Source organism: Ranitomeya imitator, chromosome 1 (genome assembly GCF_032444005.1).
Source record: "Ranitomeya imitator isolate aRanImi1 chromosome 1, aRanImi1.pri, whole genome shotgun sequence".
Taxonomy (NCBI): Eukaryota; Metazoa; Chordata; class Amphibia; order Anura; family Dendrobatidae; genus Ranitomeya; species Ranitomeya imitator.
Genome location: NC_091282.1, coordinates 1016995444 through 1017022825, shown reverse-complemented (window position 1 = coordinate 1017022825; position 27382 = coordinate 1016995444). Strand labels below are relative to the sequence as shown.

The following is a 27382-nucleotide window of genomic DNA, read 5'->3' as shown; positions in this document are numbered from 1 at the left end:
GATTAAACAACAACCACAAGACATATTTCTTCACTCCAGGTATCATTTTAACCCCTTTAGCCCCAAAGGTGGTTTGCACGTTATGGACCGGGCCAATTTTTACAATTCTGACCACTGTCCCTTTATGAGGTTATAACTCTGGAACGCTTCAACTGATCCCGGTGATTCTGACAATGTTTTCTCGTGACATATTGTACTTCATGATAGTGGTAAAATTTCTTTGATATTACCTGCGTTTATTTGTGAAAAAAAACGGAAATTTGGCGAAAATTTAGAAAATTTCGCAATTTTCCAAATTTGAATTTTTATGCAATTAAATCACAGAGATATGTCACACAAAATACTTAATAAGTAACATTTCCCACATGTCTACTTTACATCAGCACAATTTTGGAACCAAAATTTTTTTTTGTTAGGGAGTTATAAGGGTTAAAAGTTGACCAGCAATTTCTCATTTTTACAACACCATTTTTTTTAGGGACCACATCTCATTTGAAGTAATTTTGAGGGGTCTATATGATAGAAAATACCCAAGTGTGACACCATTAAAAAAACTGCACCCCTCAAGGTGCTCAAAACCACATTCAAGAAGTTTATTAACCCTTCAGGTGTTTCACAGGAATTTTTGGAATGTTTAAATAAAAATGAACATTTAACTTTTTTTCACAAAAAATTTTACTTCAGCTCCAATTTGTTTTATTTTACCAAGGATAACAGGAGAAAATGGACCCCAAACGTTGTTGTACAATTTGTCCTGAGTACGCTGATACCCCTTATGTGGGAGTAAACCACTGTTTGGGCGCATCGGAGATCTCGGAAGGGAAGGAGCGCCGTTTGACTTTTCAATGCAAAATTGACAGGAATTGAGATGGGACGCCATGTTGCGTTTGGAGAGCCACTGATGTGCCTAAACATTGAAACCCCCCACAAGTGACACCATTTTGGAAAGTAGACCCCCTAAGGAACTTATCTAGATGTGTGGTGAGCACTTTGACCCACCAAGGGCTTCACAGAAGTTTATAATGCAGAGCCGTAAAAATAAAAAAAAATTTTTTCCCACAAAAATTATTTTTTAGCCCCCAGTTTTGCATTTTCCCGAGGGTAACAGGAGAAATTGGACCCCAAAAGTTGTTGTCCAATTTGTCCTGAGTGCGCTGATACCCCATATGTGGGGGGAACCACCGTTTGGGCGCATGGGAGGGCTCGGAAGGGAAGGAGCGCCATTTGGAATGCAGACTTAGATGGAATGGTCTGCAGGCGTCACATTTCGTTTGCAGAGCCCCTAATGTACCTAAACAGGAGAAACCCCCCACAAGTGACACCATTTTGGAAAGTAGACCCCCTAAGGAACTCATGTAGATGTGATGTGAGCTTTGAACCCCCAAGTGTTTCACTACAGTTTATAACGAAGAGCCGCGCAAATAACAAATATTTTTTTCCACAAAAATTATTTTTTAGCCCCCAGTTTTGTATTTTTCCAAGGGTAACAGGAGAAATTGGACCCTAAATATTGTTGTCCAATTTGTCCTGAGTACGCTGATACCCGATATGTGGGGGGGATCCACCGTTTGAGCGCATGGCAGAGCTCGGAAGGGAAGGAGCATCATTTGGAATGCAGACTTAGATGGAATGGTCTGCAGGCGTCACATTGCGTTTGCAGAGCCCCTAACAGGGGCGGACCTACCGCCGGTTCAACCGGTGCAGCCACACCGGGGCCTGGAGGTGGAGGGGGGCCTTTGCAGGCAGGGGCATACAGGGCCCCGGCTTTCTGCTGCTGCTGCTGTAGATCGATGCAGGCCCCGCACTGTATTAGCAGTTTACAAGTGCCGGCCGGCATCCCCCATTGCAGACAGCAGGCTGTGTGTCTGCTGATCTGACGTCACCTGCGCGCCTGTTTCACTCTGCCGGAGGCCTGGAGAGGAGAGAAGTAGTTAGCAGAGAGCGAGCCAGGGGGTCGGGGCAGGAGGTATGTGACAGGCTTCATCTAATTCCTGCTTTCTTATCTGCTTTCTGCAGAGGATCTAACTGTACTGTACTGAGATTTATTGCACCATCTTAACCTTACATACAGATAAGGTCCCGGCTCCAGCATCACCCGATCTGTATGAAAGCTGAAGCTGCAGCAAAGAGTCACAGCAATATACTACATGGCTGTGCTGTATACTATGTGGCTGGGCAATATACTATGTGGCTCTGCTGTATACTATGTGGCTGGGCAATATACTACGTGGCTCTGCTGTATACTATGTGGCTGGGCAATATACTACGTCACTGGGCAATATACTACGTGGCTGGACAATATACTACGTGACTGGGCAATATACTACGTCGCTGGGCAATATACTACGTCGCTAGGCAATATACTATGTAACTTGACAATATACTACGTCGCTGGGCAATATACTACGTCGCCAGGCAATATACTACATCGCTGGGCAATATACTACGTCGCTAGGCAATATAATAAGTAACTTGACAATATACTACGTCGCTGGGCAATATACTACGTCGCCAGGCAATATACTACGTAACTGGGCAATATACTACGTGGCTGGGCAATATACTACGTCGCTAGGCAATATACTACGTAACTGGGCAATATACTACGTCTCTGGGCAATATACTATGTAACTTGACAATATACTACGTCGCTGGGCAATATACTACGTCGCTGGGCAATATACTACGTGGCTGGGCAATATACTACGTGGCTGGGCAATAAACTACATCGCTAGGCAATATACTACATAACTGGGCAATATACTACGTCGCTGGGCAATATACTACGTTGCCAGGCAATATACTACGTAACTGGGCAATATACTACGTGGCTGGGCAATATACTACGTCGCTGGGCAATATACTACGTAACTGGGCAATATACTACGTGGCTGGGCAATATACTATGTGACTGGCCAATATACTACGTGGCTATGCTATATACTATGTGGCTGCTATATACTACGTGGCTGCTATATACTATGTGGCTGCTATATCTATGTGGCTGCTATATAGTACATGGCTGTGCTATATACTACGTGGCTATGCTATATACTACGTGGCTGCTATATACTACGTGGCTGCTGTATACTACGTGGCTGTGCTATATACTAAGTGGCTGCTATATACTACGTGGCTGTGCTATATACTACGTGGCTGTGCTATATACTACGTAACTGCTATATACTATGTGGCTGCTATATGCTACGTGGCTGCTATAACTATGTGGCTGCTATATACTACGTGGCTGTGCTATATACTACGTGGCTGTGCTATATACTACGTGGCTGTACTATATCCTGCACCCCGAACCTCAGACATCCAGTGCCTTGAACCCCCGACATCCTGAGACCAATCAGTAACAGATGCAGTCCAGCCGCGAATTGACGCTGGTAGGGCTAGCGGAACACACCAAATAATTAGAGAAAAGGAATAAGGTGCGTTCGCAGCCCGGGGTCCACCGTGCAGAGATGGAACCTGCTGCTAAGCAATGACGGACTATATGGCGGTACAATGAGGATACACACACGGGTTAGCTTCACCCTGTGTGAAAGAAGCGAACCCTGTCGCGTCACAGGGCCGCAGTACCGCACGTAACGGAAATAATAATAAAGTAGTACGAGAGTGCATGCGGTGCCGCACTGACGGATGCCACTAACCACCCAGACTTGGGTTTGGAAAGCGCGGTGATAGCGCACGGCGCCGCCCTGGCGGTCACAGCAATGGACGCTGTTTGTGCACTTTGTTGGTAAAGTCGGGAGCTAGATTACAATCATCCTCCTTACGCGAGCATTCAAACGTACATATTCTAGAATACCCGATGCGTTACAATCGGGCCACCATTTAGTCTATAATATAACCGGAGATGTGTCCTTCTGTCAGAAGCCGCTGGAGTCAGAGCATGCACATACCGCATTACGACACCATTTTATTGGAGAGTAAGGGGCGGCGCTGTCCGATGTGATCGGGGCTATTCCCACGATGTCAGCTCTGTGGCAGCTGTTGTGAATTCTGTTGTCGGGCTCCCTCCTGTGGTCATGAATGGTACTTCGGCTGGTTCTGTCCATGGACTTCCTCTGGTGGGTGTTTCTGAGTTTCACAGGTGACGAGGTTAATTCGTTAGCTGCTGCTCTATTTAACTCCACTTAGATCTTTGCTCCATGCCACCTGTCAATGTTCCAGTATTGGTCTAGTTCACTCCTGGATCGTTCTTGTGACCTGTCTTCCCATCAGAAGCTAAGTTCCAGCTTGTATTTCTTTGGTTTGCTATTTTTCTGTCCAGCTTGCTATTTAATTTGTTGTCTTGCTTGCTGGAAGCTCTGGGACGCAGAGGGAGCGCCTCCGCACCGTGAGTCGGTGCGGAGGGTCTTTTTGCACCCTCTGCGTGGTCTTTTTGTAGGTTTTTGTGCTGACCGCAAAGTAACCTTTCCTATCCTCGGTCTGTTCAGTAAGTCGGGCCTCACTTTGCTAAATCTATTTAATCTCTGTGTTTGTATTTTCATCTTTACTCAGTCATTATATGTGGGGGGCTGCCTTTTCCTTGGGGAATTTCTCTGAGGCAAGGTAGGCTTTATTTTTCTATCTTCAGGGCTAGCTAGTTTCTTAGGCTGTGCCGAGTTGCATAGGGAGCGTTAGGCGCAATCCACGGCTATTTCTAGTGTGTTTGATAGGTTTAGGGATTGCGGTCAGCAGAGTTCCCACGTCCCAGAGCTCGTCCTTATTATCAGTAACTATCAGGTCTTTCCGTGTGCTCTTAACCACCAGGTCCATTATTGTCCTGACCACCAGGTCATAACAGTACAGGTGGCCCAAAGTACTAATGAATCTCAATAGAGGGATAAGAGAAGTTCTGAGACCATTTTCTTTTCTTTGCAGTGTGTTTTGTCTCTATTTTCCCCTTTACCTCTGGGTGGTTCAGGACACTGGTGTAAACATGGACATTCAAGGTCTGTCCTCTTGGATGGATAATCTCACTACAAGGATACAAAACATTCAAGATTTTGTGGTTCAGAATCCGATGTCAGAGCCTAGGATTCCAATTCCTGTTTTGTTTTTTGGTGATAGATCTAAGTTCTTGAATTTCAAAAATAATTGGAAATTGTTTCTTGCCTTGAAACCTCGCTCCTCAGGTGAGCCTGTTCGACAAGTAAAGATCATTATTTCTTTGTTACGTGGTGACCCTCAAGACTGGGCATTTTCCCTTGCGCCAGGAGATCCGGCATTGCGTGATGTTGATGCGTTTTTCCTGGCGCTTGGATTACTTTATGACGAACCTAATTCAGTGGATGAGGCAGAGAAAATCTTGCTGGCTGTGTCAGGGTCAGGATGAAGCGGAGATATATTGTCAGAAGTTTAGAAAGTGGTCTGTGCTCACTCAGTGGAATGAATGTGCCCTGGCAGCAATCTTCAGAAGGGGTCTCTCTGAAGCCCTTAAGGATGTCATCGTGGGGTTTCCCATGCCTGCTGGTCTGAATGAGTCTATGTCCTTGGCCATTCAGATCGATCGACGCTTGCGTGAGCGTAAAGCTGTGCACCATTTGGCGGTACTATCTGAGCATGGGCCTGAGCCTATGCAATGTGATAGGACTTTGACCAGAGCTGAACGGCAAGAACACAGACGTCGGAATGGGCTATGTTTTTACTGTGGTGATTCCACTCATGCTATCTCCGATTGTCCTAAGCGCACTAAGCGGTTCGCTAGGTCTGCCACCATTGGTACGGTACAGTCTAAATTTCTATTGTCTGTTACTCTGATTTGCTCTTTGTCATCTTATTCTGTTATGGCATTTGTGGATTCAGGCGCTGCCCTGAATTTGATGGACTTGGAGTATGCTAGGCGCTGTGGTTTTTTCTTGGAGCCCTTGCAGTATCCTATTCCATTGAGAGGAATTGATGCTACGCCTTTGGCCAAGAATCAGCCTCAGTATTGGACCCAATTGACCATGTGCATGGCTCCTGCACATCAGGAGGATATCCGCTTTCTGGTGTTGCATAATCTGCATGATGTGGTCGTTTTGGGGTTGCCATGGCTACAGGTTCATAATCCAGTATTGGACTGGAAATCTATGTCTGTGTCCAGCTGGGGTTGCCAGGGGGTACATGGTGATGTTCCATTTTTGTCTATTTCGTCTTCCACTCCTTCTGAAGTTCCAGAGTTTTTGTCGGATAATCGGGATGTATTTGATGAGCCCAAAGCCAATGCCCTACCTCTTCATAGGGATTGCGATTGTGCTATTAATTTGATTCCTGGTAGTAAGTTTCCTAAGGGCCGATTGTTACATAGTAACATAGTAACATAGTAACATAGTTAGTAAGGCCGAAAAAAGACATTTGTCCATCCAGTTCAGCCTATATTCCATCATAATAAATCCCCAGATCTACGTCCTTCTACAGAACCTAATAATTGTATGATACAATATTGTTCTGCTCCAGGAAGACATCCAGGCCTCTCTTGAACCCCTCGACTGAGTTCGCCATCACCACCTCCTCAGGCAAGCAATTCCAGATTCTCACTGCCCTAACAGTAAAGAATCCTCTTCTATGTTGGTGGAAAAACCTTCTCTCCTCCAGACGCAAAGAATGCCCCCTTGTGCCCGTCACCTTCCTTGGTATAAACAGATCCTCAGCGAGATATTTGTATTGTCCCCTTATATACTTATACATGGTTATTAGATTGCCCCTCAGTCGTCTTTTTTCTAGACTAAATAATCCTAATTTCGCTAATCTATCTGGGTATTGTAGTTCTCCCATCCCCTTTATTAATTTTGTTGCCCTCCTTTGTACTCTCTCTAGTTCCATTATATCCTTCCTGAGCACCGGTGCCCAAAACTGGACACAGTACTCCATGTGCGGTCTAACTAGGGATTTGAACAGAGGCAGTATAATGCTCTCATCATGTGTATCCAGACCTCTTTTAATGCACCCCATGATCCTGTTTGCCTTGGCAGCTGCTGCCTGGCACTGGCTGCTCCAGGTAAGTTTATCATTAACTAGGATCCCCAAGTCCTTCTCCCTGTCAGATTTACCCAGTGGTTTCCCATTCAGTGTGTAATGGTGATATTGATTCCTTCTTCCCATGTGTATAACCTTACATTTATCATTGTTAAACCTCATCTGCCACCTTTCATCCCAAGTTTCCAACTTATCCAGATCCATCTGTAGCAGAATACTATCTTCTCTTGTATTAACTGCTTTACATAGTTTTGTATCATCTGCAAATATCGATATTTTACTGTGTAAACCTTCTACCAGATCATTAATGAATATGTTGAAGAGAACAGGTCCCAATACTGACCCCTGCGGTACCCCACTGGTCACAGCGACCCAGTTAGAGACTATACCATTTATAACCACCCTCTGCTTTCTATCACTAAGCCAGTTACTAACCCATTTACACACATTTTCCCCCAGACCAAGCATTCTCATTTTGTGTACCAACCTCTTGTGCGGCACGGTATCAAACGCTTTGGAAAATTCGAGATATACCACGTCCAATGACTCACCGTGGTCCAGCCTATAGCTTACCTCTTCATAGAAACTGATTAGATTGGTTTGACAGGAGCGATTTCTCATAAACCCATGCTGATATGGAGTTAAACAGTTATTCTCATTGAGATAATCCAGAATAACATCCCTCAGAAACCCTTCAAATATTTTACCAACAATAGAGGTTAGACTTACTGGCCTATAATTTCCAGGTTCACTTTTAGAGCCCTTTTTGAATATTGGCTGTTATGGCTGGCAATCAGGCAACACAGCGTGCAGTAATCAGCGCACATACAGAGATCTGGCAAAAACCCAAAACAATAGGACGAGCTCTGAGACGTGGAATCTCTGTAGACTGCAGTACCTGAACTGTCCTCACACAACTGGAAGCAGCAGTGGATTGCGCCTATCACTACCTATGCAACTCGGCACTGCCTGAGGAGCTGACTAGCCTGAAGATAGAAATACAAGCCTGACTTACCTCAGAGAAATACCCCAAAGGAATAGGCAGCCCCCACATATAATGACTGTTAGCAAGATGAAAAGACAAACGTAGGAATGAAATAGATTCAGCAAAGTGAGGCCCGATATTCTAGACAGAGCGAGGATAGCAAAGAGAACTATGCAGTCTACAAAAAACCCTAAAACGAAAACCACGCAAAGGGGCAAAAAAGACCCACCGTGCCGAACTAACAGCACGGCGGTGCACCCCTTTGCTTCTCAGAGCTTCCAGCAAAAGATAATAACAAGCTGGACAGAAAAAACAGAAAACAAACTAGAAGCACTTATCTAGCAGAGCAGCAGGCCCAAGGAAAGATGCAGTAGCTCAGATCCAACACTGGAACATTGACAAGGAGCAAGGAAGACAGACTCAGGTGGAGCTAAATAGCAAGGCAGCCAACGAGCTCACCAAAACACCTGAGGGAGGACGCCCAGAGACTGCAATACCACTTGTGACCACAGAATTCACAACAGTACCCCCCCCTTGAGGAGGGGTCACCGAACCCTCACCAGAACCCCCAGGCCGACCAGGATGAGCCACATGAAAGGCACGAACAAGATCTGGGGCATGGACATCAGAGGCAAAAACCCAGGAATTATCTTCCTGAGCATAACCCTTCCATTTGACCAGATACTGGAGTTTCCGTCTAGAGACACGAGAATCCAAAATCTTCTCCACAATATACTCCAATTCCCCCTCCACCAAAACAGGGGCAGGAGGCTCCACAGATGGAACCATAGGTGCCACGTATCTCCTCAACAACGACCTATGGAATACATTATGTATGGAAAAGGAGTCTGGGAGGGTCAGACGAAAAGACACCGGATTGAGAATCTCAGAAATCCTATACGGACCAATAAAACGAGGTTTAAATTTAGGAGAGGAAACCTTCATAGGTATATGACGAGAAGATAACCAAACCAGATCCCCAACACGAAGTCGGGGTCCCACACGGCGTCTGCGAATAGCGAAAAGCTGAGCCTTCTCCTGGGACAAGGTCAAATTGTCCACTACCTGAGTCCAGATCTGCTGCAACCTGTCCACCACATAATCCACACCAGGACAGTCCGAAGACTCAACCTGTCCTGAAGAGAAACGAGGATGGAACCCAGAATTGCAGAAAAATGGAGAGACCAAGGTAGCCGAGCTGGCCCGATTATTAAGGGCGAACTCAGCCAACGGCAAAAATGACACCCAATCATCCTGGTCAGCGGAAACAAAACATCTCAGATATGTTTCCAAGGTCTGATTGGTTCGTTCGGTCTGGCCATTAGTCTGAGGATGGAAGGCCGAGGAAAAAGATAGGTCAATGCCCATCCTACCACAAAAGGCTCGCCAGAACCTTGAGACAAACTGGGAACCTCTGTCAGAAACAATATTCTCAGGAATGCCATGTAAACGAACCACATGCTGGAAGAACAAAGGCACCAAATCAGAGGAGGAAGGCAATTTAACCAAGGGCACCAGATGGACCATTTTAGAAAAGCGATCACAGACCACCCAAATGACAGACATCTTTTGAGAAACGGGAAGGTCAGAAATGAAATCCATCGAAATATGTGTCCAAGGCCTCTTCGGGACCGGCAAGGGCAAAAGCAACCCACTGGCACGTGAACAGCAGGGCTTAGCCCTAGCACAAATTCCACAGGACTGCACAAAAGCACGCACATCCCGCGACAGAGACGGCCACCAAAAGGATCTAGCAACCAACTCCCTGGTACCAAAGATTCCTGGATGACCGGCCAGCACCGAACAATGAAGTTCAGAGATAACTTTACTAGTCCACCTATCAGGGACGAACAGTTTCTCGGCCGGACAACGATCAGGTTTATTAGCCTGAAATTTCTGCAACACTCTCCGCAAATCAGGGGAGATGGCAGACACAATGACTCCTTCCTTGAGGATACTCGCCGGCTCAGATAACCCCGGAGAGTCGGGCACAAAACTCCTAGACAGAGCATCCGCCTTCACATTTTTAGAGCCCGGAAGGTATGAAATCACAAAATCAAAACGAGCAAAAAATAACGACCAACGGGCCTGTCTAGGATTCAAGCGCTTGGCAGACTCAAGATAAGTAAGGTTCTTATGATCAGTCAAAACCACCACGCGATGCTTAGCACCCTCAAGCCAATGACGCCACTCCTCGAATGCCCACTTCATGGCCAGCAACTCTCGGTTGCCCACATCATAATTACGCTCAGCAGCAGAAAATTTCCTGGAAAAGAAAGCACATGGTTTGAACACTGAGCAACCAGAACCTCTCTGTGACAAAACCGCCCCTGCACCAATCTCAGAAGCATCAACCTCGACCTGGAACGGAAGAGAAACATCAGGTTGACACAACACAGGGGCACAGCAAAAACGACGCTTCAACTCCTGAAAAGCTTCCACGGCAGCAGAAGACCAATTAACCAAATCAGCACCCTTCTTGGTCAAATCGGTCAATGGTCTGGCAATGCTAGAAAAATTACAGATGAAGCGACGATAAAAATTAGCAAAGCCCAGGAATTTCTGCAAACTTTTTAGAGATGTCGGCTGAGTCCAATCCTGGATGGCCTGAACCTTAACCGGATCCATCTCGATAGTAGAAGGGGAAAAGATGAACCCCAAAAATGAAACTTTCTGCACACCGAAGAGACACTTTGATCCCTTCACAAACAAGGAATTAGCACGCAGTACCTGGAAAACCATTCTGACTTGCTTTACATGAGACTCCCAATCATCTGAGAAGATCAAAATGTCATCCAAGTAAACAATCAAGAATTTATCCAGATACTCACGAAAAATGTCATGCATAAAAGACTGAAAAACAGATGGAGCATTGGCAAGTCCGAACGGCATCACCAGATACTCAAAATGACCCTCGGGCGTATTAAATGCCGTTTTCCATTCATCTCCCTGCCTGATTCTCACCAGATTATACGCACCACGAAGATCAATCTTAGTAAACCAACTAGCCCCCTTAATCCGAGCAAACAAGTCAGAAATCAATGGCAAGGGATACTGAAACTTAACAGTGATCTTATTAAGAAGGCGGTAATCAATACACGGTCTTAGCGAACCATCCTTCTTGGCTACAAAAAAGAACCCTGCTCCCAATGGTGACGACGATGGGCGAATATGTCCCTTCTCCAGGGACTCCTTCACATAACTGCGCATAGCGGTGTGTTCAGGTACGGACAAATTAAATAAACGACCCTTAGGGAATTTACTACCAGGAATCAAATCGATAGCACAATCACAATTCCTATGCGGAGGAAGGGCATCAGACTTGGACTCTTCAAATACATCCTGAAAGTCCGACAAGAACTCTGGGATGTCAGAAGGAATGGATGACGAAATAGACAAAAATGGAACATCACCATGTACTCCCTGACAACCCCAGCTGGTTACCGACATAGAGTTCCAATCCAATACTGGATTATGGGTTTGTAGCCATGGCAACCCCAACACGACCACATCATGCAAATTATGCAGTACCAAAAAGCGAATAACTTCCTGATGTGCAGGAGCCATGCACATGGTCAGCTGGGCCCAGTACTGAGGCTTATTCTTGGCCAGAGGTGTAGCATCAATTCCTCTCAACGGAATAGGACACCGCAAAGGCTCCAAGAAAAATCCACAACGTTTAGCATAATCCAAATCCATCAGATTCAGGGCAGCGCCTGAATCCACAAACGCCATGACAGAATATGATGACAAAGAGCACATTAAGGTAATGGACAAAAGGAATTTGGACTGTACAGTACCAATAACGGCAGAGCTATCGAACCGCCTAGTGCGTTTAGGACAATTAGAAATAGCATGAGTAGAATCACCACAATAGAAACACAGTCTGTTCAGACGTCTGTGTTCGTGCCGTTCTACTTTAGTCATAGTCCTGTTGCACTGCATAGGCTCAGGCTTACTCTCAGACAATACCGCCAGATGGTGCACAGATTTACGCTCGCGCAAGCGACGACCGATCTGAATGGCCAAGGACATAGACTCATTCAAACCAGCAGGCATAGGAAATCCCACCATTACATCCTTAAGAGCTTCAGAGAGACCCTTTCTGAACAAAGCCGCTAGTGCAGATTCATTCCACAGAGTGAGTACTGACCATTTTCTAAATTTCTGACAATATAGTTCTACATCATCCTGACCCTGGCATAAAGCCAGCAGATTTTTCTCAGCTTGATCCACTGAATTAGGCTCATCGTAAAGCAATCCCAGCGCCTGGAAAAATGCATCAATATTACTCAATGCAGAATCTCCTGGTGCAAGAGAAAACGCCCAGTCCTGTGGGTCGCCGCGCAAAAAAGAAATAATAATCAAAACCTGTTGAATAGGATTACCAGAAGAATGAGGTTTCAAGGCCAAAAATAGCTTACAATTATTTCTGAAGCTCAGGAACTTAGTTCTGTCACCAAAAAACAAATCAGGAATCGGAATTCTTGGTTCTAGCATCGATTTCTGATCAATAGTATCTTGAATCTTTTGTACATTTACAACGAGATTATCCATTGAGGAGCACAGAGCCTGAATATCCATGTCCACAGCTGTGTCCTGAAGCACTCTAATGTCTAGGGGAAAAAAAAGACTGAAGACAGAGCTAAGAAAAAAAAATGATGTCAGGATTTCTTTTTTCCCTCTATTGGAAATCATTGAATTGGCTCCTTGTACTGTTATGGCTGGCAATCAGGCAACACAGCGTGCAGTAATCAGCGCACATACAGAGATCTGGCAAAAACCCAAAACAATAGGACGAGCTCTGAGACGTGGAATCTCTGTAGACTGCAGTACCTGAACTGTCCTCACACAACTGGAAGCAGCAGTGGATTGCGCCTATCACTACCTATGCAACTCGGCACTGCCTGAGGAGCTGACTAGCCTGAAGATAGAAATACAAGCCTGACTTACCTCAGAGAAATACCCCAAAGGAATAGGCAGCCCCCACATATAATGACTGTTAGCAAGATGAAAAGACAAACGTAGGAATGAAATAGATTCAGCAAAGTGAGGCCCGATATTCTAGACAGAGCGAGGATAGCAAAGAGAACTATGCAGTCTACAAAAAACCCTAAAACGAAAACCACGCAAAGGGGCAAAAAAGACCCACCGTGCCGAACTAACAGCACGGCGGTGCACCCCTTTGCTTCTCAGAGCTTCCAGCAAAAGATAATAACAAGCTGGACAGAAAAAACAGAAAACAAACTAGAAGCACTTATCTAGCAGAGCAGCAGGCCCAAGGAAAGATGCAGTAGCTCAGATCCAACACTGGAACATTGACAAGGAGCAAGGAAGACAGACTCAGGTGGAGCTAAATAGCAAGGCAGCCAACGAGCTCACCAAAACACCTGAGGGAGGACGCCCAGAGACTGCAATACCACTTGTGACCACAGAATTCACAACAATTGGCACCACATTTGCTATGCGCCAGTCCTGCGGAACAGATCCTGTCGCTATAGATTTATCTGTGCCAGAACACGCCGCTATGCGGAGTTATATAAAGGAATCCTTGGAGAAAGGCCATATTCGCCCGTCGTCATCACCGTTAGGAGCACGGTTCTTTTTTGTGGCCAAGAAGGATGGTTCTTTGAGACCTTGTATTGATTACCGCCTTCTTAATAAAATTACAGTCAAATTTCAGTGTAACAACCCTGTCGGCATCACTGCATGGCCTTCCATTCCCCACCTGCCTGCTACATCTACTCACTCACCCAGTGCCATGCTGTGAGATCTGTCTGCTGCTGGTTCCATGCCATGTGCTTCATGGCGGCCTGCTCTGTGTACACTTCCTGGCCGTGTGCATAGGGGGGCGGCGCCAGCCACTCCGGATTCTTATTGAGACTGTGTGCACCTCCCTAAGGTGCTTCTGGCCAATTGCCAAGAGGCCTCCTGTATATAGGGCAGCTCCACCCTGTGGTCTGGGCCTGTGCAATGTGTTTGCTCAGTTAGTGTTTTGCTTCTGAGTTTGCCAGGTCTAGCTCTATGTTACTCCCTCTCTGGAGGCTTTTCTCTGTGCTTTTGCCTTGATCTCTGTCTGCCCTCCAGGAGGCAGAATATCCTGGTCCCTGTGTCTTTGTCCTTGTGTCTTTGTCCTTGTGTCTTGTTCCATTGCCTTGTCTGTACTTAGTCTTATCTCGGTCTCCTTGTGTGTGGCTTCCTTCCCTGCTGTGTCTTTCCTTGTGTTCTCAGTCTGCTTACACTCCGCACTCTTGCGGCTCTGCCTGCTCTGCATCTTGGTGGCTTTACCGCTGCTCCGCACTTCTGCGGTTCTGCTCCGTCTTACTCTGCTCCGCTCCCGTTGCTGCAGAAACCTCTTGCTGCAGTTCCTCTCTGCAATCCTTGCGGTTCCACTTTGCTTAGCTTCTGCAGTATCTCTTGCTGCAGCTTCTCTCCACATTCTTTGTGGCTCTGCTCAGCTTTTGTCGCTACGCTACCGCTTGCTGCTTTTCCATTCCTACCTGCAGTCTTTCACTCCTCTCCTGTGTGAACAGGTCCCTACCTGTTCCTCCAAACTATATATCCCTACCTGTTCCTTCATCTCACTCACAATTGGACTGCACTCGGGTGTCATCTGAGTGCAGCCTGATTCTAATATCTCATCAGCTAGTCCTGTGTCTCCTGCCGTCCTAGCCAGTCCTGTCTCCTGCCGTCCTAAGTCAGTCCTGTGTCTCCTGCCGTCCTAGCAAGCCCTGTGTTCTCTGCCGTGTTTCTGCCAGCCCTGTGTTCCAAACTACATATCTGTACCTGCACGTCCAGTGTGAACAGGCCCTTACCTGTTCCTTCATATACCACATCAACCAGTCCTGTGTTCTCTGCCGTGCCTCCCAATCCTGTGTTCCTGCCAGTCCTGCCGTTCCTGCCCTGCCTTCCAGTGCTGTGTTCCTGCTGTCCTAGCCAGTCCTGTTTCCTGCCATGTCTCTGCCAGCCCTGTGTTCTCTGCCGTGTCTCTGCCAGCCCTGTCTCAGCCGTGCCAGCCTACTCGTCTGTGTTCCAGCCGTGCTCTTCTGCCAGTCCTGCCTAATGCCCGCACCAATCCTGGTGTTCCTGTCTCCCAAGTGGGATCAGCAGCCACAGCCAGACACCACCCTGGAGTAGCACCTGGCAGCTGCCTGCTGCACAAGCCTGTCCTCACCATCAGAGGCTCCAGTGAAAACCCAGGCAGCTATTATAGTCACGCCCCTTCCAGGGTAGTCTGGTTTGTGGCACAGTGGGGCCACAAAACCCCCGAGCTCACGCCCACCAGTCAGGGCGTGAGCGTAACATTCAGTATCCTTTGCCATTGCTGTCTGATTTGTTTGCTCGTATTAAAGTGGCTAGTTGGTTCACCAAGATAGATCTTCGAGGGGCGTATAATCTTGTGCGTATTAAACAAGGCGATGAATGGAAAACAGCATTTAATACGCCCGAGGGCCATTTTGAGTACCTGGTTATGCCATTCGGGCTTTCCAATGCTCCATCAGTATTTCAGTCCTTTATGCATGACATCTTCCGAGAGTACCTGGATAAATTCCTGATTGTGTATTTGGATGATATTTTGGTCTTTTCGGATGATTGGGAGTCTCATGTGAAGCAGGTCAGAATGGTGTTCCAGGTCCTTCGTGCGAATTCCTTGTTTGTGAAGGGGTCAAAGTGTCTCTTTGGAGTTCAGAGGGTTTCATTTTTGGGGTTCATTTTTTCCCCTTCTACTATCGAGATGGACCCTGTTAAAGTCCAGGCCATTTATGATTGGACTCAGCCGACATCTGTGAAGAGCCTGCAAAAGTTCCTGGGCTTTGCTAATTTTTATCGGCGCTTCATCGCTAATTTTTCTACTCTTGCTAAACCGTTGACTGATTTGACCAAGAAGGGTGCTGATGTGGTCAATTGGTCTTCTGCGGCTGTAGAGGCTTTTCAGGAGTTGAAGCGTCGTTTTTCTTCTGCCCCTGTGTTGTGCCAGCCAGATGTTTCGCTTCCGTTTCAGGTTGAGGTTGATGCTTCTGAGATTGGAGCAGGGGCTGTTTTGTCGCAAAGAAGTTCTGATGACTCGGTGATGAAGCCATGTGCTTTCTTTTCTAGAAAGTTTTCGCCTGCTGAGCGTAACTATGATGTTGGTAATCGTGAATTGTTGGCCATGAAGTGGGCATTCGAGGAGTGGCGTCATTGGCTGGAAGGAGCCAAGCATCGCGTGGTGGTCTTGACAGATCACAAGAATTTGACTTATCTTGAGTCTGCCAAACGGTTGAATCCGAGACAGGCTCGATGGTCGTTATTTATCTCCCGTTTTGATTTTGTGGTTTTGTACCTTCCGGGCTCTAAGAATGTGAAGGCTGATGCCCTGTCAAGGAGTTTTGTGCCTGACTCTCTGGGTGTTCCTGAGCCGGCGGGTATTCTCAAAGAGGGGGTAATTTTGTCTGCCATCTCCCCTGATTTGCGGCGGGTGCTGCAAAAATTTCAGGCTGATAGACCTGACCGTTGCCCAGCAGAGAAACTGTTTGTCCCTGATAGATGGACTAGTAGAGTTATCTCTGAGATTCATTGTTCAGTGTTGGCTGGGCATCCTGGAATTTTTGGTACCAGAGATTTGGTGGCTAGATCCTTCTGGTGGCCGTCTTTGTCGCGGGATGTGCGTTCTTTTGTGCAGTCCTGTGGGACTTGTGCTCGGGCTAAGCCCTGCTGTTCTCGTGCCAGTGGGTTGCTTTTGCCCTTGCCGGTCCCGTAGAGGCCCTGTACGCATATTTCTATGGATTTTATTTCGGATCTCCCCGTCTCTCAAAAGATGTCGGTCATTTGGGTGGTTTGTGATCGCTTTTCTAAGATGGTCCATTTGGTACCTTTGTCTAAATTGCCTTCCTCCTCTGATTTGGTGCCATTATTTTTCCAGCATGTGGTTCGTTTACATGGTATCCCGGAGAACATCGTTTCTGACAGAGGTTCCCAGTTTGTTTCAAGGTTTTGGCGATCCTTTTGTGCTAGGATGGGCATTGATTTGTCTTTTTCCTCGGCTTTCCATCCTCAGACAAATGGCCAAACCGAACAAACTAATCAAACTTTGGAAACATATCTGAGATGCTTTGTTTCTGCTGATCAGGATGATTGGGTGTCCTTTTTGCCGTTGGCTGAGTTCGCCCTTAATAATCGGGCCAGCTCGGCTACTTTGGTTTCGCCGTTTTTCTGCAATTCTGGTTTCCATCCTCGTTTCTTTTCAGGGCAGGTTGAGTCTTCAGACTGTCATGGTGTGGATACTGTGGTGGATAGGTTGCAGCAGATTTGGACTCATGTCGTGGACAATTTGACATTGTCCCAGGAGAAGGCTCAACGTTTCGCTAACCGCCGGTGCTGTGTGGGTCCCCGACTTCGTGTTGGGGATTTGGTTTGGTTGTCGTCTCGTTATGTTCCTATGAAGGTTTCCTCTCCTAAGTTTAAGCCTCATTTCATTGGTCCGTATAAGATTTCTGAGGTTATCAATCCTGTGTCATTTCGTTTGGCCCTTCCTGCTTCTTTTGCCATCCATAATGTGTTCCATAGGTCGTTATTGCGGAGATACGTGGCGCCTGTGGTTCCATCCGTTGATCCTCCTGCCCCGGTGTTGGTTGAGGGGGAGTTGGAGTATGTGGTGGAGAAGATTTTGGATTCTCGTTTTTCGAGACGGAAACTCCAGTACCTGGTCAAGTGGAAGGGTTATAGTCAGGAAGATAATTCCTGGGTTTTTGCCTCTGATTTTCATGCCGATCTGGTTCGTGCCTTTCATTTGGCTCATCCTGGTCGGCCTGGGGGCTCTGGTGAGGGTTTGGTGACCCCTCCTCAAGGGGGGGGGGGTACTGTTGTGAATTCTGTTGTCGGGCTCCCTCCTGTGGTCATGAATGGTACTTCGGCTGGTTCTGTCCATGGACTTCCTCTGGCGGGTGTTTCTGAGTTTCACAGGTGACGAGGTTAATTCGTTAGCTGCTGCTCTATTTAACTCCACTTAGATCTTTGCTCCATGCCACCTGTCAATGTTCCAGTATTGGTCTAGTTCACTCCTGGATCGTTCTTGTGACCTGTCTTCCCATCAGAAGCTAAGTTCCAGCTTGTATTTCTTTGGTTTGCTATTTTTCTGTCCAGCTTGCTATTTAATTTGTTGGTTTGCTTGCTGGAAGCTCTGGGACGCAGAGGGAGCGCCTCCGCACCGTGAGTCGGTGCGGAGGGTCTTTTTGCGCCCTCTGCGTGGTCTTTTTGTAGGTTTTTGTGCTGACCGCAAAGTAACCTTTCCTATCCTCGGTCTGTTCAGTAAGTCGGGCCTCACTTTGCTAAATCTATTTCATCTCTGTGTTTGTATTTTCATCTTTACTCAGAGTCATTATATGTGGGGGGCTGCCTTTTCCTTGGGGAATTTCTCTGAGGCAAGGTAGGCTTTATTTTTCTATCTTCAGGGCTAGCTAGTTTCTTAGGCTGTGCCGAGTTGCATAGGAAGCGTTAGGCGCAATCCACGGCTATTTCTAGTGTGTTTGATAGGTTTAGGGATTGCGGTCAGCAGAATTCCCACGTCCCAGAGCTCGTCCTTATTATCAGTAACTATCAGGTCTTTCCGTGTGCTCTTAACCACCAGGTCCATTATTGTCCTGACCACCAGGTCATAACAGGCAGCGGCTTCACCGGTGGTGATGAGGAGACCATGACCTTTGACCTCTCTTCCAACTGTAACAGTCTAGAAGAATCAGCATTCTACAGCCAGCCAATCACAGCGCTTGCTCAGTGATATATGCAAATGAGCTGCTGGGAAAAAATAAACTTTTCAACGACTTTTTCCTAAATATTCAGCAGGGTCGGGGCATTTTGACAACAGTGTAATTTCAATTTGTCAGCAGGTCATTATCGCTGCATTAAAAAAAAAAAAAAAGACTTCATAATTTAACAGTTTTGCCATTATTGGGGCATAAATACAGCGGAGGGATGGCTCTATATGTGTGTGCGGTGAGGCCTGGCTATAGACCTGTGGGCTCAGGAGGTCAGTGGGGCACCTGGGATCGCGAAGGTGCCAAGCGGCTGATGGAGCTACATGATGTGCTTGTGCTTACCACATACAAGATAGTCTCATACAGCAGCTGCCATTCTAGTGGTCCCTATGAAGAAGTGTTCCACCGGCATCCTACCCACCTACGTTCATCTACAACCACCGCACTGCACACTTTTTGATCAGAAATATGTGTAGAACAAAACACGTGTAAATTGCTATAATTTTCTGGAACAGTTTAAAGTGTGCCAACACGTTCGGCCATGACTATATATCTATATATATAATCGTCTAAGGGGCACTTCCGTCTGTTTGTCTGTCTGTCACGGAAATCCCAAGTCGCTGATTGGTCGCGACTAGGCTTGAGCGAAACGGAACGGACAAATTCAAAAGTCGCCGACTTTTGGCAAAGTCGGGTTTCATGAAACCCGACCCGATCGGCCATGCGGTTGGCGACCTTCGCGCCAAAGTCGCGTTTCGTATGATGCGCTTGGCGCCATTTTTTCAGCCAATGAAGGAGCGTGGGTAGAGTGATGACATAGGTCTTAGGGGCGTGGACGCCTATCGCCATCTTGTCGCTTGTGCGCTGTAGCTATTTGCAATGTGTAACACCAGCTTTTCTGTTCAGGGACAGAGGAGAGAGAGAGAGAGAAAAAAAAAAATTACCCATTGACTTTGCATTGGGTTTCGTGTTTCGGTCGATCCCCGACTTTTCGCCATAATCGGCCGATTTCACTCGACTTTTGAGATAGTCGGGTTTCGCGAAACCCAACTCGACCCTAAAAAAGTAAAAGTTGCTCAACCCTAGTCGCGACCAATCAGCGACGGCACAGTCCAGCCGTGAAATGGCCGCTTCCTACTCCCCTGCAGTCAGTGCCCGCTCCATACTCGCTCGCCGCCCACATAGTGTTTTAGCAGTCCGTTAAACAGACTGCGTTACACCGCGATATAACGCGGTGTAACGCAGTCTGTTAACACTGCTATTAACACTGTGTGACGAACTTTTTACTATTCATGCTGCCTAATATACCTAAACAGTAGAAAGCCCCCACAAGTGACCCCATATTGGAAACTGGACCCCACAAGGAACTTATCTAGATATGTTGTGAGTACTTTGAACCCCCAAGTGTTCCACTACAGTTTATAACGCAGAGCCGTGAAAATAAAAAATCCTTTTTTTTCCCGCAAAAATTATTTTTTAGCCCCCAGCTTTGTATTTTCCCAAGGGTAACAGGAGAAATTGGACCCCAAAAGTTGTTGTCCAATTTGTCCTGAGTACGCTGATACCCCATATGTTGGGGTAAACCCCTGTTTGGGCACACGGGAGAGCTCGGAAGGGAAGGAGGACTGTTTTACTTTTTCAACGCAGAATTGGCTGGAATTGAGATCGGACGCCATGTCGCGTTTATAGAGCCCCTGATGTGCCTAAACAGTGGAAACCCCCCAATTATAACTGAAACCCTAATCCAAACACACCCCTAACCCTAATCCCAATGGTAACCCTAACCACACCTCTAACCCAGACACAACCCTAACCCTAATCCCAACCCTATTCCCAACCGTAAATGTAATCCAAACCCTAACCCTAACTTTAGCCCCAACCCTAACCCTAACTTTAACCCCAAACTTAACTGTAGCCTTAACCCTAGCCCCAACCCTAACTCTATCCCTAGCCCTAACCCTAGCCCTAATGGGAAAATGGAAATAAATACATTTTTTAACATTTTTTCCTAACTAAGGGGGTGATGAAGGGGGGTTTGATTTACTTTTATAGTGGGTTTTTTAGCGGATTTTTATGATAGGCAGCCGTCACACACTAAAAGACGCTTTTTATTGCAAAAAATATTTTTTGCGTTACCACATTTTGAGAGCTATAATTTTTCCATATTTTGGTCCACAGAGTCATGTGAGGTCTTGTTTTTTGCGGGACGAGTTGACGTTTTTATTGGTAACATTTTCAGGTATTTGACATTTTTTGATCGGTTTTTATTCCGATTTTTGTGAGGCAGAATGACCAAAAACCAGCTATTCATGAATTTCTTTTGGGGGAGGCGTTGATACCGTTCCGCGTTTGGTAAAATTGATAGAGCAGTTTTATTCTTCTGGTCAGTCCTTTTACAGCGATACCTCATTTATATCATTTTTTTTTAATGTTTTGGCGCTTTTATATGAAAAAAACTATTTTATAGAAAAAATAATAATTTTTGCATCGCTTTATTCTGAGGACTATAACTTTTTTTATTTCTTTGCTGATGATGCTGGATGGTGGCTTGTTTTTTGCGGGACAAGATGACGCTTTCAGCGGTACCATGGTTATTTATATCTGTCTTTTTGATCGCGTGTTATTCCACTTTTTGTTTGGCAGTATGATAAAGCGTTGTTTTTTGCCTCGTTTTTTTTTTTCTTACGGTGTTTACTGAAGGGGTTAACTAGTGGGACAGTTTTATAGGTTGGGTTGTTACAGACGCAGCGATACTAAATATGTGTACTTTTATTGTTTGTTTTTTTTATTTAGATAAAGAAATGTATTTATGGGAATATATATATATTTTTTTTTTCATTATTTAGGAATTTTTTTTTTTTTTTTTACATAGGTGGAAATTTTTTTTTAAACTTTTTTACTTTGTCCCAGGGGGAGACATCACAGATCGGTGATCTGACAGTTTGCACAGCACTCTGTCAGATCACCGATCTGACTTACAGCACTGCAGGCTTACCAAGCGCCTGCTCTGAGCAGGCACTTGGTAAGCCACCTCCCTCCCTGCAGGACCCGGATGCCGCTGCCATCTTGGATCCGGGCTTGGAGCAGGGAGGGAGGGAGGTAGGGAGACCCTCGCAGCAACGCGATCATGAGACCCCTCCCTGCGCGATGCTTCCCTGTACCGCCGACACACCGCGATCATGTTTGATCGCAGTGTGCCGGGGGTTAATGTGCCGGGGGCGGTCCGTGACCGCTCCTGGCACATAGCGCCGGATGTCAGCTGCGATAGGCAGCTGACACCCGGCCGCGCTCCCCCGTGAGCGCGGCCGATCGCGCTGGACGTACTATTCCGTCCTTGGGAAGTAGGGCCCACCCCACATGGAAGGAATAGTACGTCCAGTGGCAGAAAGGGGTTAATCAGTATAACAGCGCCAACCTGACAGTGTCTGTAGTTTACTTAGCAAAATCCTGATGACAGGTTCTCTTTAACAAACTAACAACACTCTTTCCTAGGGTGAAATTATATGTAATTCTGCTACTTGCGTATCCTCCTGAGTAAACAGTACATTTGTTGCCGAGAATAATGACAGCCTATGAACACAAAACAATATGTTACTGATTAAGTGTGCATGGTAAGCAGGGGCGACCTGTCTAAACAAGGTACTAAATAACTGCGGATCAGCACACATGTAGCCAATCGCTTAATGGCCGCCATTGAGTTGTACAAACCTGCTCATACTTCAGACTTTAGCTTAAGCCCCTGATTACTACTCAGGCACAACCTTATTAATCCGGTAAAATATTTATGTGATTGTAGGGATAAGTGTAACACTAGTAGTTGGCAGGTAGCACTATATGTGTATTATATGGTACTTTACATCACTAATAAATAGTTATTTTCTAAAATTATTTTCCCTTTTACACTTTACAGGAACAATTCCATGACAGAACCGGATATACAATTATGTTTGGTCCAGATAAGTGCGGAGAAGATTATAAACTGCATTTCATCTTTAGACAAAAAAACCCTATAATTGGAGATTATGATGAGAAACATGCAAAACGGCCTGAAATTGATCTGAAGAAATTCTTTACTGACAAGAAGACACATCTTTACACTCTGAGTATGTCATTCTCATAGTCAAAGTCCTGCTCTAGGAATGTATGATAGTACATGGAGTGATGATGATATCAGGGGTGGGGAACCTCAGGCCCCCGGGCCATTTACAGCCCTCGATGACCTTTTATCAGGCCCCCCGAGCAGATTCTCAGGGACCGCATTCTTGGGCAGAGAGGTGTATTTTGATTACAACCAGCTCATTAATTTCTTGCTCTGTTAGCACACACATGCAGTGTTCACTATTGAACACTGAAGGGCATGCAATGAAAGATTATGTCCTGAAACCAGTGCCAGAGTCAGGATGTACTTTGTGGGGGGAGTTTGTACGGCCCCTTAAGGATGGTAAAAATATCCAAATGTCCCTTGGCAGAAAAAAGATTCCCCACACCTGTGCTAGGTGCTGAATGTACAGAGATTTTGTCCCCTAGAAGCAATTTTTCTGGATGAGAATACCTCCATGCATATGACATGTGAGTTGAACAAATATATTGCAGAATTGTATTATTTGTATTATTTGCAATTTTTTACTACAGTTTCCTTAAAAGGAGGAGCAAGTCAAAGAATAACTCAACAGGGTTGCTCACAGTTCACGTTGTTTCTGCCGCTCTGCAGGCGCTACCAGCAGAGTACAGGCTGGCTGCTTTTAATCAGTGGCTGTTGTGGTATTGCAGATTTTTTATCAGAGTACGGCTAGTCAATATCTGGCCTGATTGCCAGGTCTCCTGACCTAAGCAAACTGCCACATACAGTGGCATGTAAAAGTTTGGGCACCCCTGGTCTAAACTTCTGTTGAAGATGAAATGATCTCTGAAAGGCCTAAAGTTAAAGCTGACACATTTCCTTTCTATTTTAGGCACATTATATATATATATAGTCATTTTTTACATTTTAAAAATTACAAAAAGGAAAATGGGCTGATGCAAAAGTTTGGGCACCGTTAGAGATTTGTGTGCTCAGATAACTTTGACGAAGGATTAATTAGTCTGTTAGGATTATGGCTTGTACACTATCATTGTTAGGAAAAGCCAGGTGATGCAAATTTCCCAGCTTTATAAAAACTCAGCATCCTCTAACCAAGTGCCAAAAACAGCAGCCATAGGATCTTCTAGGCAGCTGCCTTGCACTCTGAAAATGAAAGTGGTGGAGGCTGACAAACCAGGAGTAGGCTATAAGAAGATAGCAAAGCATTTTCAAGTTGCCTTTTCCTCAGTTCGAAATGTAATTAAAAAATGGCAGTTAATATGAACAGTGGAGGTCAAAATAAGATTTGGAACACTAAGCAGAATTTCAGTGAGAGCTGTTCCTTGTATTGCTAGAGAGGTAAATCAGAACCCCCGCTTGACTGCAAAAGACATTCAGAAAGATTTAGCTGACTCTAAAGATGTGGTACATTGTTCTATTGTACAGAGACACCTGCACAATTATGGCTTCCATGGAAAAGTCATCGGAAGAAAACTAATCGTCCTGCATCCTCACCATAAAATTCAGCATCAGAAGTATGCATAAGAACTTCCAAACAAGCCTGATGCACAGAGGTGTAGCTAGGGGTTCAACTAAGGGGGGGACGAAACATGTGAGTGGGCCCCTAACAGGCGGACATATATAATTAGTGCAAACTATGCGGCAGCACATGGGCCCAAGAGTTAAGTGGGCCCATTTCTACCTCTAAATAAGGTGCAATTTTGTATTTTAGAAGTTCTTGGGCTGCAAAGGGCCCATATATTGTTCTTGCACATGGGCCCTTTTCTGTCTGTGTCCACCTGTGGCCCTTAACCAAGTAACCATGATTGTAACTAAGGTGGGAATAGGGGAACCTCAGGAGATGACCGCACTGTTATTGAAAAGAAATCTCTATACAATAACCAGCACTGATATTACCGCCATACGGTAATACCATATAGTGGTAGATACCAGTCCTGCATGACATAGAACGATCACAGTACAGTTATAGATGGTGACTTACAGATGACGTTCTTTCCGGTGGAGCCATTCACTTTTCCCATCTTTTCCACCTGGCCCAGACTGACAAACTGTGTATACTATTACTTCAACATTTTTCAGTCACCGCTCTGTGTATAGAGAGCGGCGGCTGTAACTGATGCCCCGGGACAGACTGACAGCCGGTACAGCGCTATCTGCCACCTAGTAGTTAGGCTTCAATGCTTCCTAAGTGCCTACTTAATATTTAGGAGTCCCCCTATGTACAGTAATAATGGCCCCAGGATCGCTGATGAGAGCAGGAGGTCATGTGACGATTTTCTTCTACTGAGAGAAGTCAAACTTGTCTAGTCAACACGTGCAAATAGCAAACGTGGTCGCATGACTGCCTGATCACACCAGTGGTCTTGGGGTCTCATGACGGCAGGTGCACCCCATCATGATTTGGCAGTCTGTAGAGTGACTGCAGACAATTATCCCAAGCCTTTAATAACTTAAAGGGAACCTGTCACCCCCCCAGGGCCTATTAAGGTAAAAGAGCCACCTTCTTCAGCACTAAGGCTGCATTCTGTGAAGGTGGCTCTTAGGGATAAAAAACATAACACTGAAATATTCAGCGCTGCCCTGGAACTTATATCAAGTGATGTAAGTAGATCGCACCTGCGCACAGCGCCAGACTCCCAGCCCCGAAGTGTGAATAAATCATAACACACTGTGGGGCGGGATCTCGGTCCTCCGCTACACGCAGGCGCGATATCAGTACATCAGCTGATGTGAGTTCCAGGGCAGCACACACGGCGCATGCCCGAAAAATGAGAGCACAGCCCAGGCATCGGCACCCGGTGGGATGATGGACGGCTGGGAGGCGGTTGTGTCCGGGGACAAAAGACGTACCCCCCAGACTCAATACAGGTATGGCGCACAATTTATAAAAGTGAATATTTCAGCGTTATTAGAGATCAAAAACATAAGAGCCACCTTCACAGAATGCAGCCTTAGTGCTGCTGAAGGTGGCTGGCACTATTACCTTAATAGGCCCTGGGGAAGGGGGGGGGGGGCTGACAGGTTCCCTTTAATAATTTAATTATAAGCAACTAGATGGTAGCCCGATTCTAATGCATCGGTATTCTAGAATATGTATGTAGTTTATGTAATGTGCTGCTGCAGTGCAGTATAGTGCAACCTCCACCAGGGGGAGCTGGTTAAGGAGAAGAGGTTGTACACACACACACACACACACACACACACAGAGCAGAAATACTGAACTACTACACAGGTGTCGTAGGTAATGAAAGAGAAGTCATGCAAGCCAAAATCATACACAGAGAGATAAGCGCAGTACACAGGGGGAGTCAGAAGAATGGTCGGGGACAAACAAGTAGTCAGAGCCTACCGGGAACGTGGTAACCGAAACGTGAGATGCAAGACGAAGTCGGGATACAAGCCAAAGGTCAGAACAGGTCATAAACGGGTACAGGCAGTCAGAGGCAAAAAGGAACACTAGTACAAGTGAACAGGTCAGGTGCTCAAGCCATGCAATATGAACTATAGCTGACACTGGCCCACAGGCTGCAGAGGACTTAAATAGCTCAGCCAGATTCACAGTGAGGCAGAGGGGATTAACTCCCACATGCCCAGTCCAGAAACAAGACAGCTGAACATAAACTCAGAACTGGTCATGACAGTTTATTTATGAAGATTTTACAATAATACATTGAATACACAGGATTTGGCCGGCTTGGCGCGACCAATTGGCGAAGCGTGGTTCAAATCCCACGCCAATTCACGGCCGGACTGCGCCTGTCACTGATTGTTCGCGGTGGGCCACGTAGTATATTGCCCAGCCCACATAGTATATTGCCCAGCCCACATAGCATATTGCACAGCCACATAGTTTGTTGCACAGCCACGTAGTATATTGCACAGCCACGTAGTATATTGCCCAGTTCATGTAGTATATTGCACAGCCACGTAGTATATTGCACAGACACGTAGTATATTGCACAGCCCATGCAGTTTGTTGCACAGCCACATAGGATATAGCCCAGCCCACGTACTATATTTCACAGCCATGTAGTATATTGCACAGCCACGTAGTATATTGCACAGCCCATGTAGTTTGTTGCACAGCCACATAGGATATAGCACAGCCCACGTAGTATATTTCACAGCCACGTAGTATATAGTATAGGGGCGATCCAAAAGTAATGATAATCAATACTAAACACAATGAATATAGTCAAAAAATTTTTTTATTTTTCTACATAGTCTCCTAACAAGTGTATACATTTAGTCCATCTCTTTTCTAAACTTAGAATTCCCTTCGAAAAAAATTCTTGATCTTGACCCTCAAAAAAATCCCCAACAGCGGTTATCACGTCGCTATTGTCGTCAAATTTCTTGCCCCGGAGGTGTTCCTTGAGCCGAGGAAAGAGAAAGAAGTCACTGGGGGCTAGATCTGGCGAATAGTGGGGGTGTTCCACCAGTTCAAAGCCCGCTTCTTGAATGGTAGCCATGGCAACTGCAGCTTTGTGAGCCGGCGCATTATCTTGGTGAAACAGCACTCCAGCCCGCAGTTTGCCCCGCCTTTTCTCCTTGATAGCCTCCCGCAATCTTCTTATTTGTTCTGCGTAGTAGGAGCCCGTAATAGTGGCTCACTTTTCCAAATAGTCTACC

General features: G+C 46.0%; 1 protein-coding gene across 1 annotated transcript in view; it reads left to right on the top strand.

The window, feature by feature from the left end:
* Positions 1–27382, top strand: part of CLGN (calmegin) — a 173705-nt gene that overhangs the window by 97318 nt on the left and 49005 nt on the right. The window contains exon 7 of the mRNA XM_069743975.1: positions 22580–22772. Within this exon, the coding sequence (XP_069600076.1) occupies positions 22580–22772 (193 nt within the window). The remainder of the gene's footprint in view (positions 1–22579; positions 22773–27382) is intronic.